Source organism: Euphorbia lathyris, chromosome 3, assembly GCF_963576675.1.
Source record: "Euphorbia lathyris chromosome 3, ddEupLath1.1, whole genome shotgun sequence".
NCBI lineage: Eukaryota > Viridiplantae > Streptophyta > Magnoliopsida > Malpighiales > Euphorbiaceae > Euphorbia > Euphorbia lathyris.
The window spans coordinates 89590455-89611140 of NC_088912.1; the positions used below are offsets into that span (position 1 = coordinate 89590455).

Here is a 20686-nt window from a genome sequence, read left to right on the forward strand (position 1 = left end):
CGAAACTCTGAAGAAATCTCAGGAAAAGCTTCGAGCGCAGGAGAAAAATGAAGAAATGAGGAAAAAAGAGAAAGCGTAAGAAGAAGAAGAAAAGAGTTTTCTCCTTCCTGGGACAGTGTGTCCACTACACGTGTCGATCGTCCAATGGCATTGAACAGTGTAATTCTATTATCCGGTAGGCTTCGCTTTTAAAAGATAATAATAATAATAATAATAATAATAATAATAATGTAATTCTATCTTGAGACTTTTTTTTTTGTCCAAAATGTTGTACATTGATTTATGAAGAAAGAGAAAGATATATATCATATAAATAATAGATATTGTCAGAATGTTAAGTGTGACAATTTATTTATTTAGGATAACTTCATTGATCTTGAGTGGGCAATTTAATATATTTATTTTGGATCATCTCAATGATTGACCACCTAATACTCTATTTAGGCGAAATAAAACACAAAAAACCATCTCTATCAATGATAATAATAATTAGTTTATAAAAAAAATGAGAATAATAATAAATAAATAAATAAATGAAAAAATAAAATGGATAAGAATGATTTCAACAATGTTTATATAGATTTTAATAACTGATAACATCGAGATATTATCCTGAGGACCAAAAGGGATATTCACCTCAAAGTACGCCACGTAGTGATCCCCAAGGGGAAATTGGCTGGCGGATCTCCACGGATCAGCTCCAAGAGATCCGCTGGCGGACCTATAAGGCGAATCTCTCCATTCGCCTCTATAACGGCTGGCCGTCGACTCGGCCATAAAAGATCATTAATGAGTTATTAATTAGCTAAACCGTCAGGTTAAGGATAACTCGTAACCGCCATTAATGAAGCATTAATGGAGACTTTCTAGTTACCTGAAGGTTACAACTTCCCAGCTATATATAGCCCGATCCCCTAGGCTATCGAGGTACACATTCTTACAACCTTTGTCAATTCAGTTTGTTTCCTTGAATCATCTTACTGACTTTGGTATCGGAGCTTCCCCCGTCGAACCCAACGACGCCCCCACAGGGACGGAAGTAGATCAGAATTTCGCTACCTGTTATCACTAACCAAATAAATTTAGTCCCTATCAGTTAGATTGAGGTTTGATAAATTTAAATCTTATGATACTTTGAATCTCTATTTTAACATTTTAATAAGTTCAGATCTAATAGGAAATGACCAAATATTACATGGTCTTATTAAAATTGGATTTTCAATATATATATATAGGAGATGGCTCTTGTGAGAACCCTTTTTTAGGTGATGACACTTTGTTATGTGAGAACATCAAAACTACGTCGTTTTGAGTATAAAAATTAAATAAAACATAGAATGCTCTAATTTCTTATTTTTGTAATTTATGTTTTAAAATGTTAAGGACGATGTTCTAAATATTGTTACATGCGTTCTAAACTTTATAATTTGTGTTCTAAAAATTAAGTATAATGTTTTAAAAAAATCAGTAAATATATGGACCATTTTTGCATTTGTTCTATAATATAATTTATAACTCATATTCTAAATAAATAACGTATGTTCTAAAAAACATAACGTATGTTCTAAAGTTTATAATTTGTGTTCTAAAAATTAAGTATAATGTTCTAAAAAATCAGTAGATATCTGAATCATTTTTGCATTTGTTCTATAATATAATTTATAACTCATGTTCGAAAAAACATAACGTATGTTCTAAAAAACATAACGTATGTTTTTAAAAAAATATATCGTATGTTCTAAACTTCATAGTTCGTGTTTTAAAAGTTAAAATATATGTTCTAACGTATGTTTAAAAAAATATATTTTCTTATATAAATAAAATATTAATATGAAATTTTATTAAAATATATAATATATTTTTACTTAAAAAATATTATATGGATCATTTTTGCATTTGTTCTATAATATAATTTATAACTCATATTCTAAATAACATAATATATATTACTAGTACAGAAATGCTCACTTGTGTCGCACCTTTTGTGTCGCGCTTGAAGAGAAAGCGACACAACAAAGTAACTTTTTTTTTTTGAAACACACAACAGAGTAACTAGTGTCGCGTGTTCTGTAAACGCGACACAACTAAGTATTCTGTATCATCACTTGTGTCATGCTTGAAGAGAATGCGTCACAAACGAGTTACTTCTTATATCGTCTGTCTTACAGTGTGACACAAGAGCAAGCTTGTGACGCGCCTTTACCAAAATGACACAAGTAGTGTGTTATCTTTGTGTCGCTCCTTTTTAAAAGTGCGACACAACTAATACGAATTACTATTTGAATATAATTATTTTTTCTTCATATTTCTTAAAATACTAAAGAATTAAAAAAAAATATGAATATCAAATAGCCTATACATATATATAAACTTAAAAATTTATCCCATATAAATTAATTAAAAATAAAATAAACTGAAAAATATAAATATGGAGGATCGAACCTTTAACTGGTTAAAATACCATCTAACGTCTTAACCATCTAAACTCATTTTATTTATTGTCAACCATTCACTAATTACAATAAATAATATCAAACCTTTTACACAATTAATAACTCTTTTCTTTTGTTAATTCATTCACTTTGCTTTACACCCATTTTCTAGGATTTTATTTTATCTCCGCCCACTCCACTCCATTGCCGCCAACCTCCACCCCGCACACCGCCACCTCCACCTTGCACCGCCACCTCGACCTCGCACCGTTCTTCCTAATCTTCTTCACACCTACGTCGTCCCTTCTTCCGGTTCGTAAACCCTAAACTTTTCGTTAATTCCTATAACAATATTCTAGTGGATGGAAACACTGTAGGATATGTTTTTGTCTTATTTATTTATTTGCTATTTTGCTTTCGGATCGATGGAATATTTAATTTAAAATGAATGTTGAAAGTTAACTTTGAATTACAGCTAAAATTCAGCAATTTTTTTTCCCGCTAAGAATGCTTATGGAGCTTGAAATTTGCATGTCTTGCAGCAAATGAGAGAAAAGTTATTGCGATTTTGAAGCTAGTTTCTCACACTGCCAAGAATTTTCCAGGCGTTTTTTACCATGGGAAGGCCAGTGATATACTGCCTGTGATCGGCAGGATATTGCCATTTTTTGCTGAACCTGCTTTTCGGTGAGTGATACTATCGTTCTGGCTAAAGAATGTCTTTTGGAGTTCAGACTTTGCTTCGATTACACCCACGTTTTTCTTCAGAAGAAAATTGAAAAAAAAAGAGAGTAGTACTTTACTTACTAATTTAACAAGATTTGCAGGTGTAGCAATATTTTCTCTTTCAATTGATATTCAGTTAATGCACCTTGGCTTCTAGTTTCAAATCAGTTTTCTTGACTCAGTTTCATTTCATATGTGGAAATCTGTTATCAATTGGAACCAAGACATTTGTCTAAGGCTCTTGCAATAAACAAATAATTTATTATTGCTTTTCAATATGGTACTTAGATGACCACATTTTGTTTATTACCTTGTACATGAAGATGCCCTTAGCAGAAAAAGATGAAATCTAAATTTTCAATAGCTCTGCAGACCATATTTGTCATATGTGCATATCTAGTAATTGTTTAATTTACTATCCCATTCTTTGTTTAAGAATCCCACAATTCCAGGTTCAAGTGGTAGGCTTTCAGAATAGCATGGGGGAAAGTAGCTGTATTGGGTGTTTTCTGTTATGGCACATCACTGTACAAAATGCTAGTGCTCTACGTCATTTTTTCTTGTCAAACTATAGCTGTAAAAACATTCACATGCATACGTCTATCTAACTATCTAGTAAATAAACTCTTTGTTGTTGATCACGACATGGAATGATTTTTGAAACGGTTGGATCTCTGCTGTCTTTGCTTCGCACTGGAGCAAGAGATGCATACAGTCAATTTTTTTTATGGATGCCATGTTGGCTGCTGAAGGTAAGAAACAACTTATGTGAAGGTCTCTGTGCGAGTAGATTGTGTGTTCTGTGTTTTATTCTTTCAACTATTGAGATATTTCATGTCTACAACTTGGGGATATAGACTGCTTTCTAAAAAATAGGATCGTCTGCAGTATCGTATGCATGATATTCTTGTTGAAAGGTTTCGGTGATTGAAGAGAGAGAGAGGGCCGAAAGGTTGAGAGAGAGAGATAGGATTGATTGAATGATTCCCTTAATTAGGGTTTGTATTAATCAAGTGTATTTATATGACAGATACAAAGTGTATTCTAATTAGGTTTGTCTGACCTAATTAGTCGTATAGTTAGATTACAACTCTTATATCTAATCCTAGAGATAATAGGAATATTATCTATGCAACTAAATAGAGTTGTATATCAAATACAACTCGGTTTAGTTTGTGCATAATTATCAGTAGAGATAATCTAAATATTATCTCTAACACCCCCCTTCAAGCCGGTGCCGTGGAAAAACCAACAGTCGAGAGCGTAACAGAGTGAAGCGAAGACTGGGTAGCGGCTTGGTTAATATGTCAGTGACTTGATCGTCAGTGGGGATGAATCTGACATTGAGGAACCCATTTGTGACTTGTTCACGAACGAAGTGATAATCAAGCTCAATGTGTTTCGTGCGAGCATGAAACACAGGATTTGAGGTAAGATAGATTGCACCCACATTGTCACACCATAGTTGAACCGGAAGCGGCATGTGGAATCCCAAATCTCGTAGCAGCGATTTGAGCCAAAGTAATTCCGCTGTTGCATTTGCTACGGCTTTGTATTCGCTTTCAGTAGATGATCTTGCTAACGTGGGTTGCTTTCGTGTTTGCCATGAAATTATACTCCTTCCAAGATAGACACAGTAAGCTCCAGTAGATCGTCTGTCATCGGGGCATCCTCCCCAATCACTGTCTGAATAGCAATGGACATGCTCAATAGGTTTGGCGGACAGAAGAATGCCACTTTCTAAAGTTCCTTGAATATAACGCAGAACCCGTTTGACACTCTTCCAGTGTTCGTCAGTAGGACAGTGAAGAAACTGACATAGTTTGTTCACTGAGAAAGCAATGTCTGGTCGAGTAAGTAGAAGGTATTGTAATGCTCCAACAATACTGCGGTACTCATCACCAGAGGCAAGAGAGGTTCCAAGGCTCTTTGAGAGTGTGGGTGTTGTAGCCATAGGTGTTAACGTGGGTTTTGCATCAGTCATGTTGACCCTGTCAAGAATGTCCGCTGCATACTTCGCCTGGCACAGATGGATACCCTCTTTAGAGTATTGAATTTCAATGCCTAGGAAGAATTCAGCTCTTCCTAAATTTCTAATTGGAAATTCAGCTTCAATGGATGAGATTATATTGACAATGTGGGCTGGTGAATTCCCTGTGATGAGAATGTCATCCACATAGCAAAGTATGAAGGATTGAAGCTTTCCATTCTTGTAGACAAAGAGAGAATTGTCCGCTAAGGACATACGAAAGCCCAATGAAACCAGAAAGTTTCATAAGCGAGTAAACCACTCTCGTGGAGCCTGTTTTAAGCCATAGAGACTCTTCTGAAGAAGACACACATGATCAGCTTTGTCAGGATCTCGAAAACCTTGTGGTTGCTCCATGTAGATAGTTTCTGACAGGTTTCCATAAAGAAACGCATTTGAAACATCAAGTTGATTGATGAACCACCTGTTTGCTGCAGCAATGGCTAACACTGCGCGAATGGTTGTGGCTTTAATAACCGGACTGAATGTCTCATTGTAATCAATCCCGGATTTTTGGGTGAATCCCCGTGCAACCAAACGAGCCTTGTGTCTATCAATAGATCCATCAGATTTTCTCTTTGTGCGGAACTGCCATCGTGATGTGATAATGTGTCTTCCCGGAGGCCGTGGAATAAGTTTCCAAGTTCCATTATCTAGTAGCGCTTTAATCTCATCTGACATGGCATGTCGCCATTCCGGAAGTTTATTTGCTTTGCTGAAGCAGGTCGGATCTACAGTGCCATCTTCATGAGACGCTAGAAGTGCTTCAAATCTCCCTCTTGAGTGTAATGTCGAGTGATGAAGTTGCATTCCATGCTGACGCTCGGGTTCATGTGCAAGGCCTCGAGTGTGAGCCGTAGTCAACCTCGCAGGATATGGGGCAGCTGCCGCTGTGCCGGGGGGATCCGATGCATAGGCGTGATTTGGCAAGGTGGCAGGCAGGGGGCCATGAGGAAATGCCAATTCCGTATTCGGCAGCCATGTGGACCGCGCGGCAGCAGACACTGCGCTCGCTCCGATTTCGGCAGCAGGTACGGGGATTGGGCATGTGTTCCTTGCATCCACAGTGCACTCTGTGTGAGCGCTAGCGCTTCCTACCGATGCGGGAGCTTGCTCAGCCGCGGTGTCGTGGTCCGAGGCACGTTCTTCCGTCGATGCCGCAAGGGGAATTGTAACAGTAGCCATAGGCGGTATTGCGTGGATATCGGCTGGTGCAGGGGTGTCCAGCGCTGCCGTAATAGGAACAGCGGTACCACTAATCGATTCAGCGGGTATTGCAGGTTGCACATTTAGCACGGTGGGAGGTGTAGAAGAAGAGAAGACAAAATTCTGAGGATTACCTGGATACGGTCTGAGTAACGACGGTAGATCATGTGCCGCTGCTTCCGACCCTGCATTAGAGGAGAGAGGTGTCGTCGTTCGATGCGATGCTGGAAAGATTGTTTCGTCATATTTCACAAATTTTGAGACATAAATCCTACCGGTGGAAAAATCTAGGCATAAATCTCCAGAATGGTTTGAGGAAGGGCCTAGATAGACACAAAGTTTTGATCGAAAATCAAATTTATTCCTATTGTAAGGACGAAGTAGCGGAAAGATGCCACTCCCAAATACTCGGAGGAGCGTATAATCAGGTTTCTTTCTATGAAACAAAAAGAAAGGAGACCGATTACGAAGAGTTTTGGTGGGGAGAATATTTATCATACGAATGCTATGAATCATGGCATAATTCCAAAAATGTAAAGGTAAGGATGCATTTGCAAGAATTGTAAGGCATGTGTCAACCACATGCCGGATTTTTCGCTCAGCTATGCCATTCTGAGCATGGGTGTGAGGACATGCAATTTTGTGGACAATGCCATTAGTTTGCAAGAACGATTGCAACTTTTGAAATTCGCCTCCAAGATCGGAGTAGAAAATTTTAACTTGAGCATTGTATTGATTTCTAATCATAGCAAGAAAGTTTTGAAAGGTTAAAGCAACTTCACTTTTATTTTTTAAACAAAATAACCAACTGAAGCGAGTAAATTCATCAATGATAATTAGAAAATAGCGATGTCCATTAAATGAAAGAATAGGGGCCGGACCCCAAACATCCTAATGCAAACTTTCAAATTTAAAAGTACTAGAACGAATAATAGACGGTAAAGAAGTTTGAGCTAATTTCCCTAAGGGACAAAAGGAGCAACCACTAACTGGTGCTGATGATGATAAATTGTTGTCTTTCAGAATTATGCTCACTGTTTGATTCTGATAATGACCTAGACGCGCATGCCACCTTTCGAACGACACCTTCTCTCCAAGTAGCGCCTCTTTTAAGTTGGGGGGAAGCACATAAAGACCATCTTTACTCGGACCGCGTAACAGGATTTCCCCAGAAATTTGATCCTTCACAAGAAAATGGTTAAGCCAAAATTCAAAGAAACAGTTATTATCACTTATAAACTTTTGAACCGAAAGTAAAGATTTAGTGACTTTAGGGACTAGTAAAATATCAGAAACTTTGAGATTTTTGATATAAGTTTGACCTAGGTGAGAGATATGCAAACCTTGTCCATTGCCAAAGTGAACTGTGTCATTTCCCGAGTAAGGTTGCATGTGTTGCAACTGACTTGGTTGAGCCGTCATGTGATTGGTGGCTCCGGTGTCTGGGTACCATGGCTGAGGTGGACCATTGAAAGGGTCCGATGGGGTATGCCACGCGATATGTGACTGCGCACCTTGGCTTCCTTGCTATGTTGCAAACCCTTTGGGTCTTTTGCATTTGTCCGCCCAATGATCCAAATCCCCACAGTTGAAACACTTGCCTCCTCTCCGTTTTTTGTTTTTGGTTTTGTTGTTGCATTGGGAGAGACGGTCGAGACATGTTCTTCGTGCGAACTTGGGTTAGGCATGGGAAGCATGAATGTCGACTTTTTGGTGGACTGAACCATTCCTTATACTGTTTTCAGTTTGCTCAGTAGCTCATAGTAATCAATATGAATGCCTCTTTGAGTTAGAAGATTCTGAATACTAGATTTGAATACTTCATTGACATTTTTATAAAGAAGGGTAGGTAGAAGGTGCATGGGATAAGGATTTCCAGAAGCAGCCAAATCATCCAGAATTGATTTAAGCTTTTGCATATATTCACTAATTGACATATCATTCTGTTCAAGCTCATGTAATTCAATGCTAAGTTGAAATTGTTTACTATCAGTAATGATACCGTACGCTGTCTCTAAAGCTACCCATATATCATGAGAATAGTGAAAGCAAGTGATAATGGAGTAAACTTCTTCAGTAATTGAATGCAACAACAGTGACATAACAGCATTTTCAAGATCATCCCATGCAGTGTACTCAGGATTGAGAAGCATATTGTCATTATTTGACATGAATCCACCTCGAGATAGAAATTTAGGTGGTGGTGGGGTATTACTTGTGATGTGATCAAAATAGTGATGATGCTTAAAGGTGGAGACAATAGCCATTCTCCACGCCTTATAGTTGTGCGGGGTAAGCTTAATGTGTGTTTGCGTGTGCGCCGGAGGGGCACGATCTTGGGTGACAGAATTTGTATTAGTGTTCAAATATGTGGAGTAGTTTGAGTGAGGGGCCTGGTTGTGATAAAAGTTAGGGATATGATTAGGGTTAGGGTTTGCCCTAAAAGGTTCAGAAGACGGATTTGTGAACGTGGAAGGTAATTGTGAGCTATGATAAGAAGGTGGAGGTCCAAAACCAGGTCGGATTGGAGTTTGAGAAAAATTACCCGGCGGAGGAAACAACTGTGGATGTTGCCGCGGTGGAGACTCTTGTCGTGGCTGATGTTGTCGAAGCCGAGGGAACACACCCGCGTCGTTCTTGTCAAATAGGTAAGTTGACGTGACAGACGACGGGGCTGCTATTGTGAACGGCGACTCAAAGCGCCAGCCAGAGGACGGTTGCAAGGACGCGGCAGATTCCGTGTTAACGATAAACTCAGACGCGAAGCTCCCTTGCGGAAAAGGAGACATCGCAACATTGGCCGACGGCGGCGGCGTGAGGAAGCTTGAACTTACAGCGGTGGAGCTGAGGAAAAACGAGGCGTTTCCCGTAGCTGCCGGAGTTCGTATGGTGGTTGGGGAGACTGTATCGGTTAGAAAAACGGAAGCCGAAGGTTGTTCGATTGAAGCAACATCCGCCCCATGAAGGGAATTCGGCGGAACTGATGCGGAAGCGGAGACAGACGGATTAGAACCGTGATCTGCTCGTGATACCATGTTGAAAGGTTTCGGTGATTGAAGAGAGAGAGAGGGCCGAAAGGTTGAGAGAGAGAGAGAGAGATAGGATTGGTTGAATGATTCCCTTAATTAGGGTTTGTATTAATCAAGTGTATTTATATGACAGATACAAAGTGTATTCTAATTAGGTTTGTCTGACCTAATTAGTCGTATAGTTAGATTACAACTCTTATATCTAATCCTAGAGATAATAGGAATATTATCTCTGCAACTAAATAGAGTTGTATATCAAATACAACTCGGTTTAGTTTGTGCATAATTATCAGTAGAGATAATCTAAATATTATCTCTAACAATTCTTACTCTATTTTGAATTGTACGTAATAGTTAACATCTCTTCTGCATACAGATCTTGCATATACAGCTTCACTTTCTTACTCTATTTTGAATTGTACGCAATAGCTAGAATTGGACAAGGCAATTTGACTTTATAAGAATATTGTCCTACAGAAATCATAACTTTTGAAAGATGAAATTGGAACAAAGGTCAAATTGCCCAGACTTGAATGCTATGAGTTTCAAAATGAATTTTGATTTATGTAAATTTCTTGACACGAAAAGGAAAACATAGCACTCTTAAATTGGGATGTTCATAGCACTAGATTTGTTAAAAGCTCCACCACTGGATTCAGAAGGTATGTGGAGTGACCCTTCCCTTCAACTATTTTAGTGAATTTTATGGTTTTTGAGTTTTAACATATTTTTTTCTTCTGGCTGCATAGGCAATATAAGGATGAAATTTTCAAGGCAGGATATTATGGTCCTTGCAAGAGGTATATTAAGCATTCTAGTTTCTTTTATTGAAGTGAGGCTCGGATGGATCTTGAAAAGCGAAATAATTTATTCTTGCAACGCCTAGATGTTATCCAAGTGAAAGAAGAAAGTATTATGATATGGAGAGTCGAATTTAACATTAGAAAATGTAAATTGTGAGATTGAACGAAGAGGTAGATATATATTAATTTGTATTATATGGTTGCAGGTACCCTGAAGAAGAAGCTGGACAAATTCCATTGCATCTCCTAGATGTTATCCATGTAAGCCTTGTTGTAATTTGGAGTTTCTGGTTTTCCTTAGTATATCCCAGTTGATGCCATCTGATTAGTCCAATTATGAACTGTGAATTGGACCATTCTATTGCTCGACCATTCTCACGATTGCTACTTTGTAATTGACTACTTGTTAACATTAAGCCCCTGATAGAATCTTAATTAAAGTTGAGATAAATAGAAAGAGTCAAATTCTATTCCTATTATCTTTCATTAGGTGACAACTTGTTAACATCCTGGGATAACATATACTAATTTTCTTGTTCCCTGTGGTGGACATGCAAAAACCATCAAACCAGATAAGAGAAAATTGGTTGTTACATTTGATAAGCCTAGCATTATTAGGTACCGATGCCTTATTAGCATCAGATGACATATAACATTCATAATGCCTTATTAGCTATTTTAAGTGTTTTAAGCATGTTTAACTAATATGAAATAATTATAATTCAACGTTTGATGGTTTGTGTAGTGAACTTTTGACAATAGATATTTCTAAGAGTGCTTTCTTATTTTTATTATTTATTTTGTGCAGGTTTTACCAATTTTGAGAGTTTGAACATGAATTCATGTATAATTGATGATAAAGGACTTGGTAACTTAACAAGTCATTTTTTGTGTTGCCTCTGTTTAAACTTTTCCTTATGTTTTTGTTTAAATTTTCCTCGTGTGTAGAATTTTTATTTTATCATAGCTCTCTTCAATCCAAATTTTTATTTATTTTATTATTTTCAATTTTGATTATAAAATTTTATGCTAGATGCTTGAAAATTTTGTAATTTTTTTTTTAAATATCAATATTTTGCGTCGCGCGTGAGGAAGGAGCGATACAATGTGTACCAGATTAATCGGGGAGCTTGTGTCGCGCACTCTTGGAGCGCGTCACAAGAATTAACATATGTTGTGTCGCGCACTCTAGCAGCGCGTCATAAGAGTTATCGTTCTATTGTATCGCGCGCGTGACAAGTGCGACACAACAGATGAGTAGCTTGTGTCGCTCTCAAGAGCGATGCAAAGTTCTTGTGTCGCACCCCTGTTGTGTCGCACAAAAGTGCGACACAACAACCTGAAAAAGTGCGACACAAGTAAGCATTTCTGTTCTAAAGTTTATAGTTTTAGTTCTAAAAATTAAGTATAATGTTCTAAAAAAATCAGTAGATATCTGGATCATTTTTGCATTTGTTCTATAATATAATTTATAACTCATGTTCGAAAAAACATAACGCATGTTCTAAAAAACATAACGTATGTTCTAAAAAATATGTCGTATGTTCTAAATTTCATAGTTCGTGTTTTAAAAGTTAAAATATATATTCTAACGTATGTTTGAAAAAATATATTTTCTTATATAAATAAAATATTAATATGAAATTTTATTAAAATATATAATATATTTTTATTTAAAAAATATAGTATTAGATTTTTTTTTAATATCAGATGCACTTAATAATATATAAATAAGAATTGTATAATGAACAAACTAAAGCAAACGTATTTTTATTTAAAAAATATAATATTAGATTTTTTTTAGCATCAGAAGCACTTAATAATATATAAATAAAAGAATTGTATAATGAACAAACTAAAGCAAGTGTATTTTTATTTAAAAAATATAGTATTGGATTTTTTTAGTATCAGTCACTTAATAATATATAAATAAAAGAATTATAAAATAAACAAATTAAACTAAGTGGCCTAGCGTTTGATGGCGCGCGCTTGTCATTCCCTCTATTCTCCAGTCCCAGGTTCGAATTCATCCACCCTCATTTTCTTATTTAATCTTTAATTAAAGGCACCAAAACTACGTCTTCGATTTTTGGATAGGATAGTTTGATTTAGTCATACTTTATTTATGTCTATATTTATTTAATTTTTTTTTATAGAAGCTGAGACGATACAGTAACAATGATCCTAGAATCCCAACTAGGTTAGCATCCCAAGAGCACACACTGAAAACCCGATATTATTTAAAAAAGAAAAAAAAATGTAACACAGGGAGGGAAACTGAAAAATAAAGTAAAAAATCAAATAACAATAAAAAGCAACAAACAAACAAACAAATAAATAAATCAGCGAAATCTAAAGGGACCAACATTACAGATATCATCAAAAAGCAATGAGTGGCAGAAGTGCGGAGCCGATTGCCACCACGTAATGTCGGAGGAGGAGACGCCGAAGCGGGCTAAAGCATCAGCAACCCGATTACCTTCTCGGTATATGTGGGTAATCACGGGGGACATCTGCGAGCACTGTTGTAGAAATTTCAACCAGTTTTGATGGACGGACCAAGGAACGTTGGTAGAATGTGACTTTAATTTATTGATCACTAACAAGGAGTCCGATTCAATCCAAAGTCGGTGCCAGTTCTTCTCCCAAGCTAGGTCAACTGCAAAAATTATCGCCTTCAGCTCAGCAATATAAACATAAGAGGAAACAATTAGGAATGCTAAAACACCCTTTGGAAAACCCTCTAGACGATCGGAATACTCCGCCAGCGCCAGCAGCCTCCGAGGAGCCCAGCGCAGATCCGTCAACATTATCCGTCAACATCTTCTTTTTGCTATTAAAAATAAAATTTGAATTCCAACAACTCTTAAAGAAATAATTTTTAATATTGACAAGAGTTTCCGATATCAGCGTTATCAACAAAATAAGCATGGACGGCTTTAGCAGGAGCCAACTTAGCCGCCCGTCTAGAGCCTCCTGTTTAGGGGACCTTTAACCGAGAATATAGTTGACTGAATAAAATGGATTTGATCAATGAGAAATAAAATGTTACTATCTCGTTGAAAAATTATGGGAACTTTAGTATGAATGATGATAATGGGAGGCAGATATGGAGAGGAACGAGAATGTATGGATGGCCGATTCCTCTAATAAGCAGAAAATATAGGCTATGTTGAGGTATATTTGCACTAAAGAATCATCGCTTTGGGTTTGTTTCGGTGATTTCAATGAAATTAGTATTCCTCTGAGAAAAAAAAAAAGGTGGTAGAGACCCCTCAGGTCATATGCTCAATGAAATTATGACAGGGTAGAATGGTCCTTTTTGAGGTTAGTGATGCAAAAAATGGGGTTTCCATAGGTCTTTACTGGGATAATAAAAAAATTATCTCTTTTGAGTGTCATTTTATTTCCTTATAAATGGGTGCCAAAAAGGTATTTAAAGCCTAGTGAGGGTCTCCGCCAAGGAGGCCATATCTCACCCTATTTGATTTTTATCTTTATGTAAGAGTTATTCACATTGATTAGCTATGAAGATTGAAGTAGAGAGGGTGTTACATGGTATCTGTATTAGCCCAACTTTCCCAATGGTTACTCATTTATTTTATTTTATTTTTATTTACAGATGATTCCCTAATATTTTTCAGAGGTGATGTTGAGGAATGTAAAGTGATTAAAAATATGCTTAGCACATATGAAAGATCCTCAAAGGAGAAGGTTAATTTTGACAAGTCAGAGATCCGTATTAGTACAAATGTGAAAGATAGATGCAAGGCATGACTCCGGGAGGTCCTTGGGGTAAATGAGGTAGAGACACTTCCAAAATACCTCGGGTTGCCTACGGTGATTGGAAAGTCAAAGAAGGTTGTCTTCAATTTTCTCTAGCATCGTGTTAAAAAAAGTAGGGGGTGGAGTGAACGGTGTCTCTCTGGAGTTGGGAAGGAGATTCTATTAAAAACCGTGATCAAAGCTATCCCATAATACCTCATGAGTTGCTTCCTCTTACCAAAGAATTTTTGTGATGAATTTGGATCACTTATGATAGATTTGTGGTGGGGGAAACCTAATGGCAAAAAACAAATTCACCAAGCTGGTTGGAATAAACTTTGTGCCTCTAAAACTAAAGGGGGACTAGGTTTTCGTCACTTCTACTCTTCCAACCAAGCCATACTAGAAAACAAGCATGGAGAATGATCAGCAAATCAGAGTCCCTTTATGCTTCACTATTCAGAGCAAATATCTGAGGCATCAGTCTATCTTATATGTCTCGAGTAAAAGGATTGATAGTTTTGTTTGGAGGACCCTGTTGAGTGTTCGAAAAATCCTAGTTAATGGAGGTGCGTGGCGGGTGGGCCCCGGGAATCAAATAATGATCATGTCATCAAGATGAGTGTTGGAACTTCCATCATTACCCGGAAGATGTTGAGTGGATTCTGCAAGTCCCTCTCTCAGCTTCTAGCTCTTTTGGGCATGTGTAAAAACTCTCTCCCGTTCATAGACGACCAATTTCAAAGGAAGGCTGCTATAGAGAACGTCTATTTATTCTATGGCTGGAATGATGGCTCTCTGCTTCACATCTTCAAGAATTGCAGAAAAAAGTTAGGAACGATGAAAACTAGTTGGGGTGGGTGTCAAAATTCACAAACTAATTGCAACAAAACATTCTAGAATTGATTGTTCTTGTGCACCAGACTATGAATATGTTGGATTTTTGCACATTGTACTCCTTTCTCTAGATGAGTTGGTTTTCACGTAACAAAATTCTTCATGGAGAGAAACCAATGACATACACAACATTTATTGTAGGGGGTAAATAATCTAGTTAATGATACATCAAAGGACAACTCAGCAAATCTTCAACCATCGCCTGAACTAAGAAATTGGATTCCCCCACCAAATGAATTTCTGAAATTGAACTCTGAAACCGAGACCATAATAGAATTTCTCTCCAATTCATTTTCTAATAAGATATAAAACTTATTTCAATTACAATACAATAGTTATTAAGATCATAATTGATAAAAATTATTCATACTAATAATGATTATTCTGTATTTTAATATCATAGTAATCCTATATATATATAAAAAAAAACCGTCTCATGAAATAAAATCGAAAGTCGACAACAATATCATCCATTGCCTCTTTTTTAATCACCGCCTCTCAATAACAATAGAACAAAGCGAACCTTCAACTTTATTTCACAACTTCTATCCTAACAATAATGGGAATAAGGTGCACATTTAGCCTTATGATTATTCAAGGAGAGAGAATTTAACAATCAGTATAAAACAGTATAATCTTAAGTCAAATATTTACTAAACAGTGCAATTTCAAATCTGATTAACGGAATTTTTTTTTTTTTTGCATTACCATAATATGTGCAATTTCAAGGTTTTTTAGGTGGTCAGAATGCTATAGTTTAAAGTGCACTCCGAACATGAAATTACGTATTAAAAAAAAAAAAACTCATCTTTTATTACTAAGGTTTGAAATTACAAAAACTAAATTTGTTTTCCCCAATAATTACAGGATAAATTTGTACATTATTCCACGGTCTAATATATGTCTAATAATTGTTCCATTCTTTGTCTAAGCCCTCTAAAATACTAGAGACGACAACAGGGATACCTCAATCCCTCTTGGAATTCGTTTCCCAAAATATTCTCCATATGGGGAAGAAATAAAGTAATCAAATATGAAAAAGTTGGTTGAGATTGTAAGGCCCAATAGTTGTAGAGACATCCCCAGCCCACATTTGAAATGACATTTGTTTGTAAGACATTTCAGTTAAATGGAAAGAGTCCCAGAAAACATATTCATTTGGGTTTTTACATAATTCAAACTTCTTCACAATCCTCTTTCCTCCACAGCTGAAAACTCCTCTATATTTCCCAGTTCCACAGCATGCTCTCTTCCCTTCCTTCATACCTTCATCACCCCAATTTAATAAGGTCTTACGCAATATAATAATAATATAGCCAAATTTATAGTGTAATTTTCATAATATTACATCGTAAAATTGATTAAATTAGCAGTGCAATTAACTTATTAATTTTCCCATATTCAACAGTCTATAGCCCAAAAATACATTCATCACAAAATGGGCTACATTAAACTTGCTAAAAAGCCAGATTTAGACATGTAAAAAAAGGGTTTTTTACATAAAAAAAAAAAGGTTTTAATTACAAAAATTTCATTCATGGGCCCAAATGGACTTCTGTGCTTTCATGGACTGGGTTGGAAGGTTTTAGAGCGGTCTACCCTACATTTTCCAAACCAAAACTAAAAGCTTGGCCATCTTTTATATATATATATATACTTTTTTTTAACAATGAAATCTTTTTATACTTTAACAAATGGTAAATTATACACGTGGTGTACAACTTTTATCATATTTCACATTTTGGTGTACAATTTTCAATTTTGCACATAAAAGTGTAAAATTTTTTGGTGACCTCCCACTAAAACAAGTCAACAAATTATATCAACAAATTGACCTCCTTAAAAGTCAAAAGTTCACTAGGCTTCAACGTGCCATGTCATCAATTTTAACTTTTATGGAGGTCAAATTGCTGACATGGCACATAGATTTCGTGTTGACCGGTCATAATTACCGGCTATATATTTTAATAGGATGTCATCAAAATGTTGTATAGTTTTGAGTGTAAAATTAAAGATTGTACACCAAAATATGAAAAAATCAAATATTATACACCATGTATATAATTTACGCTTTTGAATTTAAAATCAGTAGCATAATAGTAAATGTAAGGTATTAATTAAGTTTGGGGATAAATGTAAAGCCGGCTTGAGATTTATAAAAATCGGTAGCATAATAGTAAATGTAAGGTGGGCTTTATAGTTTTATATATTAGACATTTATATTTTTTATTAAAAAATATCTTTTAGGTGGATTTTAGATTAGACTTGAAATTTGATTTTTAAATGAATTTAGATGTGACAACTATTAGTTAATCTGGCGTATAGTTGGCTGAAGTTTTTTAAGATAAAAATTGATTGGACTCAACTAATAAACATGTTGAATGTGCATAAATTAGACCAAGTTAGGGAGACTTTCTTACTATTCGAAGGTCCTTCTAAGGTGCCTTTTACTGTTTGTTCTAACGTAATTGTGTTACTGTTCTAACGAACACTTTCTTAGTGTTTGTTGAAACAAGACTTAAATCCGGTTCACTTAAATTGATTGCTACAAACTGTACACACTAATGAAATGAGTGCTTACCATATTTGGAAGGATGATTCATCATTTGTCGGAGACTTGTTTCGAGGTCAAAGAGCGAATATTTGAAACCCTTCAATTTCTCTTCCATTTCCACAAGAACCTTATAGAGAGCTTTGTTATGTAATGAAGCTAGATTTGAAGCTTCTTCTAAGCATTTACCATTATTTCCTGGTTCAAGTATTCTCATAGCCGGAAGACAACCTAATGCCGGTAAATTTATGAACGCAAACTTCCTCCCTCCAATCTTATAAATCTCCTGTAAAATATAAAAAATAATATAAACATAAACATATAATTCAATATCTATATTATAGATAAATCTACACTTCTTAAAAAACGACAGACACACGTAAATTACTTACGTGAATAACTTGAGTCAAATTGGCAATTACCATCTCTACATGAATGGAATTTGAGTAGGAATTGAGAAGAGTAGAATTGGTCAAAAAAGGGTTGATGTAATCATTGGTTCCAATGCTAAAGAAGTAAACAGCATGAGATAATGTCAACTTGGCTTCATTATTCCCCAATTTACATCTCAACCAATTCTCCACCTTCTTATAATACATCACCTGAGTTTTAAGGTCAATCACCTACAAAATAGACAACTAATCATAATGACTCTTTGGTGCCATTAGTCTTCCATCTAATAATTACTACATATCATCTTTATCTTTCATATTTTCTATGTATTCATATTAAAATAGGACTTTAAAAGTAAATTTTAGGAGTAGAAGAGAAGGATGGAGCAAAAATATCTTTAGTAAAAAAAGAGAAAAAAAAAATCTAAATATCAATTTAAATTAATGTGAGTTCAAGTTGTTTAACCTAAAAATATCAGGTTTAAATTTTATATGTAGTAAAATAATATTCGATAAATTAATAATTTTAATAAATAATAATTATTTTAAAAAAATTAATTATTTAATTTGAAAAATATAATGGACAAATAAAAAGTATTATATAAATTAATAGTCTATATAAAATAATAATTTTCGGAATTCTACTTAGCCTCGTTCCAGCCTTTCATTCAAAAAAAATAATTTTTTAAAAAAATTATAAAACTGGATTAAATTAGAGGCTCGTTTACATATTAGACCTATTACATTATCTCTTACCAAACTAGACACTTTCAAATTACATTCTCAAAATACTCTTAGTATATATATTATGACTTAACCAATTTTTTTCCTCCATTTCTCATCCTTTGCAATCCGATTTCAGTTTCATACATCAATACATGATCCATAATTTTTTTTTGTGTATGTTAGTTTTTAGTATTTTAAGTTAGTTTGCACCTTTATCGAACAAATTTGCATATTTTATTCTATACGTTAGTTTGTAGAGGAAGCAAAATCGTGAACTGCAAACCACCATTTTACAATTTTGCTTAGCAGAAAAAGCAAAATCGTAAAATGTGAACCAATAGTTTTTCCACTGCGAACCCATCGGGTTGATAATATATTTCGGTTAAATCATAATATATATATTAAAACTATTTTAGAAAAATCACAAATAAATAATCTTAATATATAATGTGTTAAGCAATATGTAAATCACAATATGTAAATCAACTTCTAATTTAATCCAGTTTATAATTTTCTCTAATTTATCAGATTTCAAGAATATTTATTCATAAAGGAAAAAAAATTACTTTAAAAATACTGTGACACATGTGGGATCAAAAGATACCTGACACGTGTAGAATCAAGTATTCAAACAAATTATCTAAAACAAATAAAGAGAAATATAAATGGATAGAAAGTTCAGGATGATACTGGCTTTCTTCTATGTTTTGATATTGACAAATCAAACAGAAGCAGGCATGCTTATGCTATTCATGCCCTCTCAAATTCCGGTGGACCCACCCAACCTATGCAACAAGCAAAGACTGTCTTCCTAAACAAGTTTGCCAATCATTTCTTATCCGATGTGAAAGTTGTAACAATTTGGTCTGAAAAAAAACATATATCTGAATTGCATTTACATTTTATAAAAACCAAATTCATTTTCACCCCCAATTACTGACTTGGCATCGTAATAAAAATCTATGTTTCACACGTAAAAATAATTTAATTAGCCTAAACTTAAACAGTAGATAAAACAAACGGATATCAACGTATAAAATTACAAACTTACAAATCCTTTGAAAGTTTCAACCAAAGCACCTGCACCGGCGGATGCAAAATTCACACCATTACTGTAATTCCGATGAGTTCCAGGTGGTTGAAGAAATGTTGGAATTAATGGAAGATTTGCATATTCAGCTACACCCATAATTACTTAATCAATTATAATATATTATTAATAAGGAGACAGAATATTTGTTTGGTTAACTAAACTGAGATTGATATGAAAAAAGAAATATTTAAATATATCTTACCAATAAAGTCGGACAACAACCGACCATCGGAAAAACGACCGGTCGGGAAACGGAAGTAAGTTTCACCGTAAGGCAAGAAATTAGCTTGATCAAGTGTCGTCGTATTGATGTAGTTGTTGTTTCCAGCATCTAAAAATGAATCACCAAATATGAATAAACTTGAAACGCGGTCGTTTGATCTATGCTCGGTTTTTGCTTCAGATATTGTAGAACTGAAGAGAAGATGATGATGGAGAAGAAGGAAAGCAGAGAAAGTAAAACTTAAGTTTGCCATGGCTGACTTTTAGTTATAGAAATTTCAAATTCTTATTAAATAACAAATATCTCTTTTATATGTGCAATATGAAGGGTTTTTGTATTATTATTATTATTTAAAATTAAGAAACAAAGGTTTTAATCTGAATGAACATCAAATTTGTCAAATATGTCGTATGGTTTGTTTGACCAGAAAAAAAACACTGTTTATAGAGATTATCTCTTAATTATATATATATATTATATATAGTAAAACAATACACTTACAACTTCACTCTTTGTATAATAATTGGGAGATTATTACTAAATAGAGTTTGTATAATAAAATTTCTCAACACATAAAATTTTAAATTTTTAACATTAACAAAAATTCTTTAATTATTATTATTCAAAAAATATTTATATAAAGTTGTTTGATACATTAATTTAGTTTTTATATTTGTTACTAAATCTTTGAACTTACAAGTACTTAGTAACTCACTTGCATGAACACTTTCTTATTGAATCCAAATTGTTTCTAACCTTTCACGAATATTAAAAGCTTTGGTATGTAATCTTTTCTATTTCTACTATGTCATCA

At 34.8% G+C, this 20686-nt stretch overlaps 1 protein-coding gene across 2 annotated transcripts; it reads right to left on the minus strand.

The window, feature by feature from the left end:
- Positions 1 to 15681: 15681 nt before the first annotated feature.
- LOC136223154 (GDSL esterase/lipase 5) lies at positions 15682 to 20160 on the minus strand. 2 transcript variants are annotated; one of them, XM_066011012.1, is made up of 5 exons: positions 19852 to 20160; positions 19608 to 19735; positions 17861 to 18061; positions 17469 to 17724; positions 15682 to 16153 (listed from the first exon to the last, which is right to left on the minus strand). In XM_066011012.1, exons 1-5 carry the CDS (start codon positions 20123 to 20125, stop codon positions 15915 to 15917), a joined length of 1098 nt encoding a protein of 365 aa, XP_065867084.1. In that variant the 5' UTR covers positions 20126 to 20160; the 3' UTR covers positions 15682 to 15914. The 2 variants fall into 2 exon arrangements, with proteins under 2 accessions (XP_065867084.1, XP_065867083.1); XM_066011011.1 differs by having other exon boundaries at positions 17831 to 18061.
- Positions 20161 to 20686: the final 526 nt, after the last annotated feature.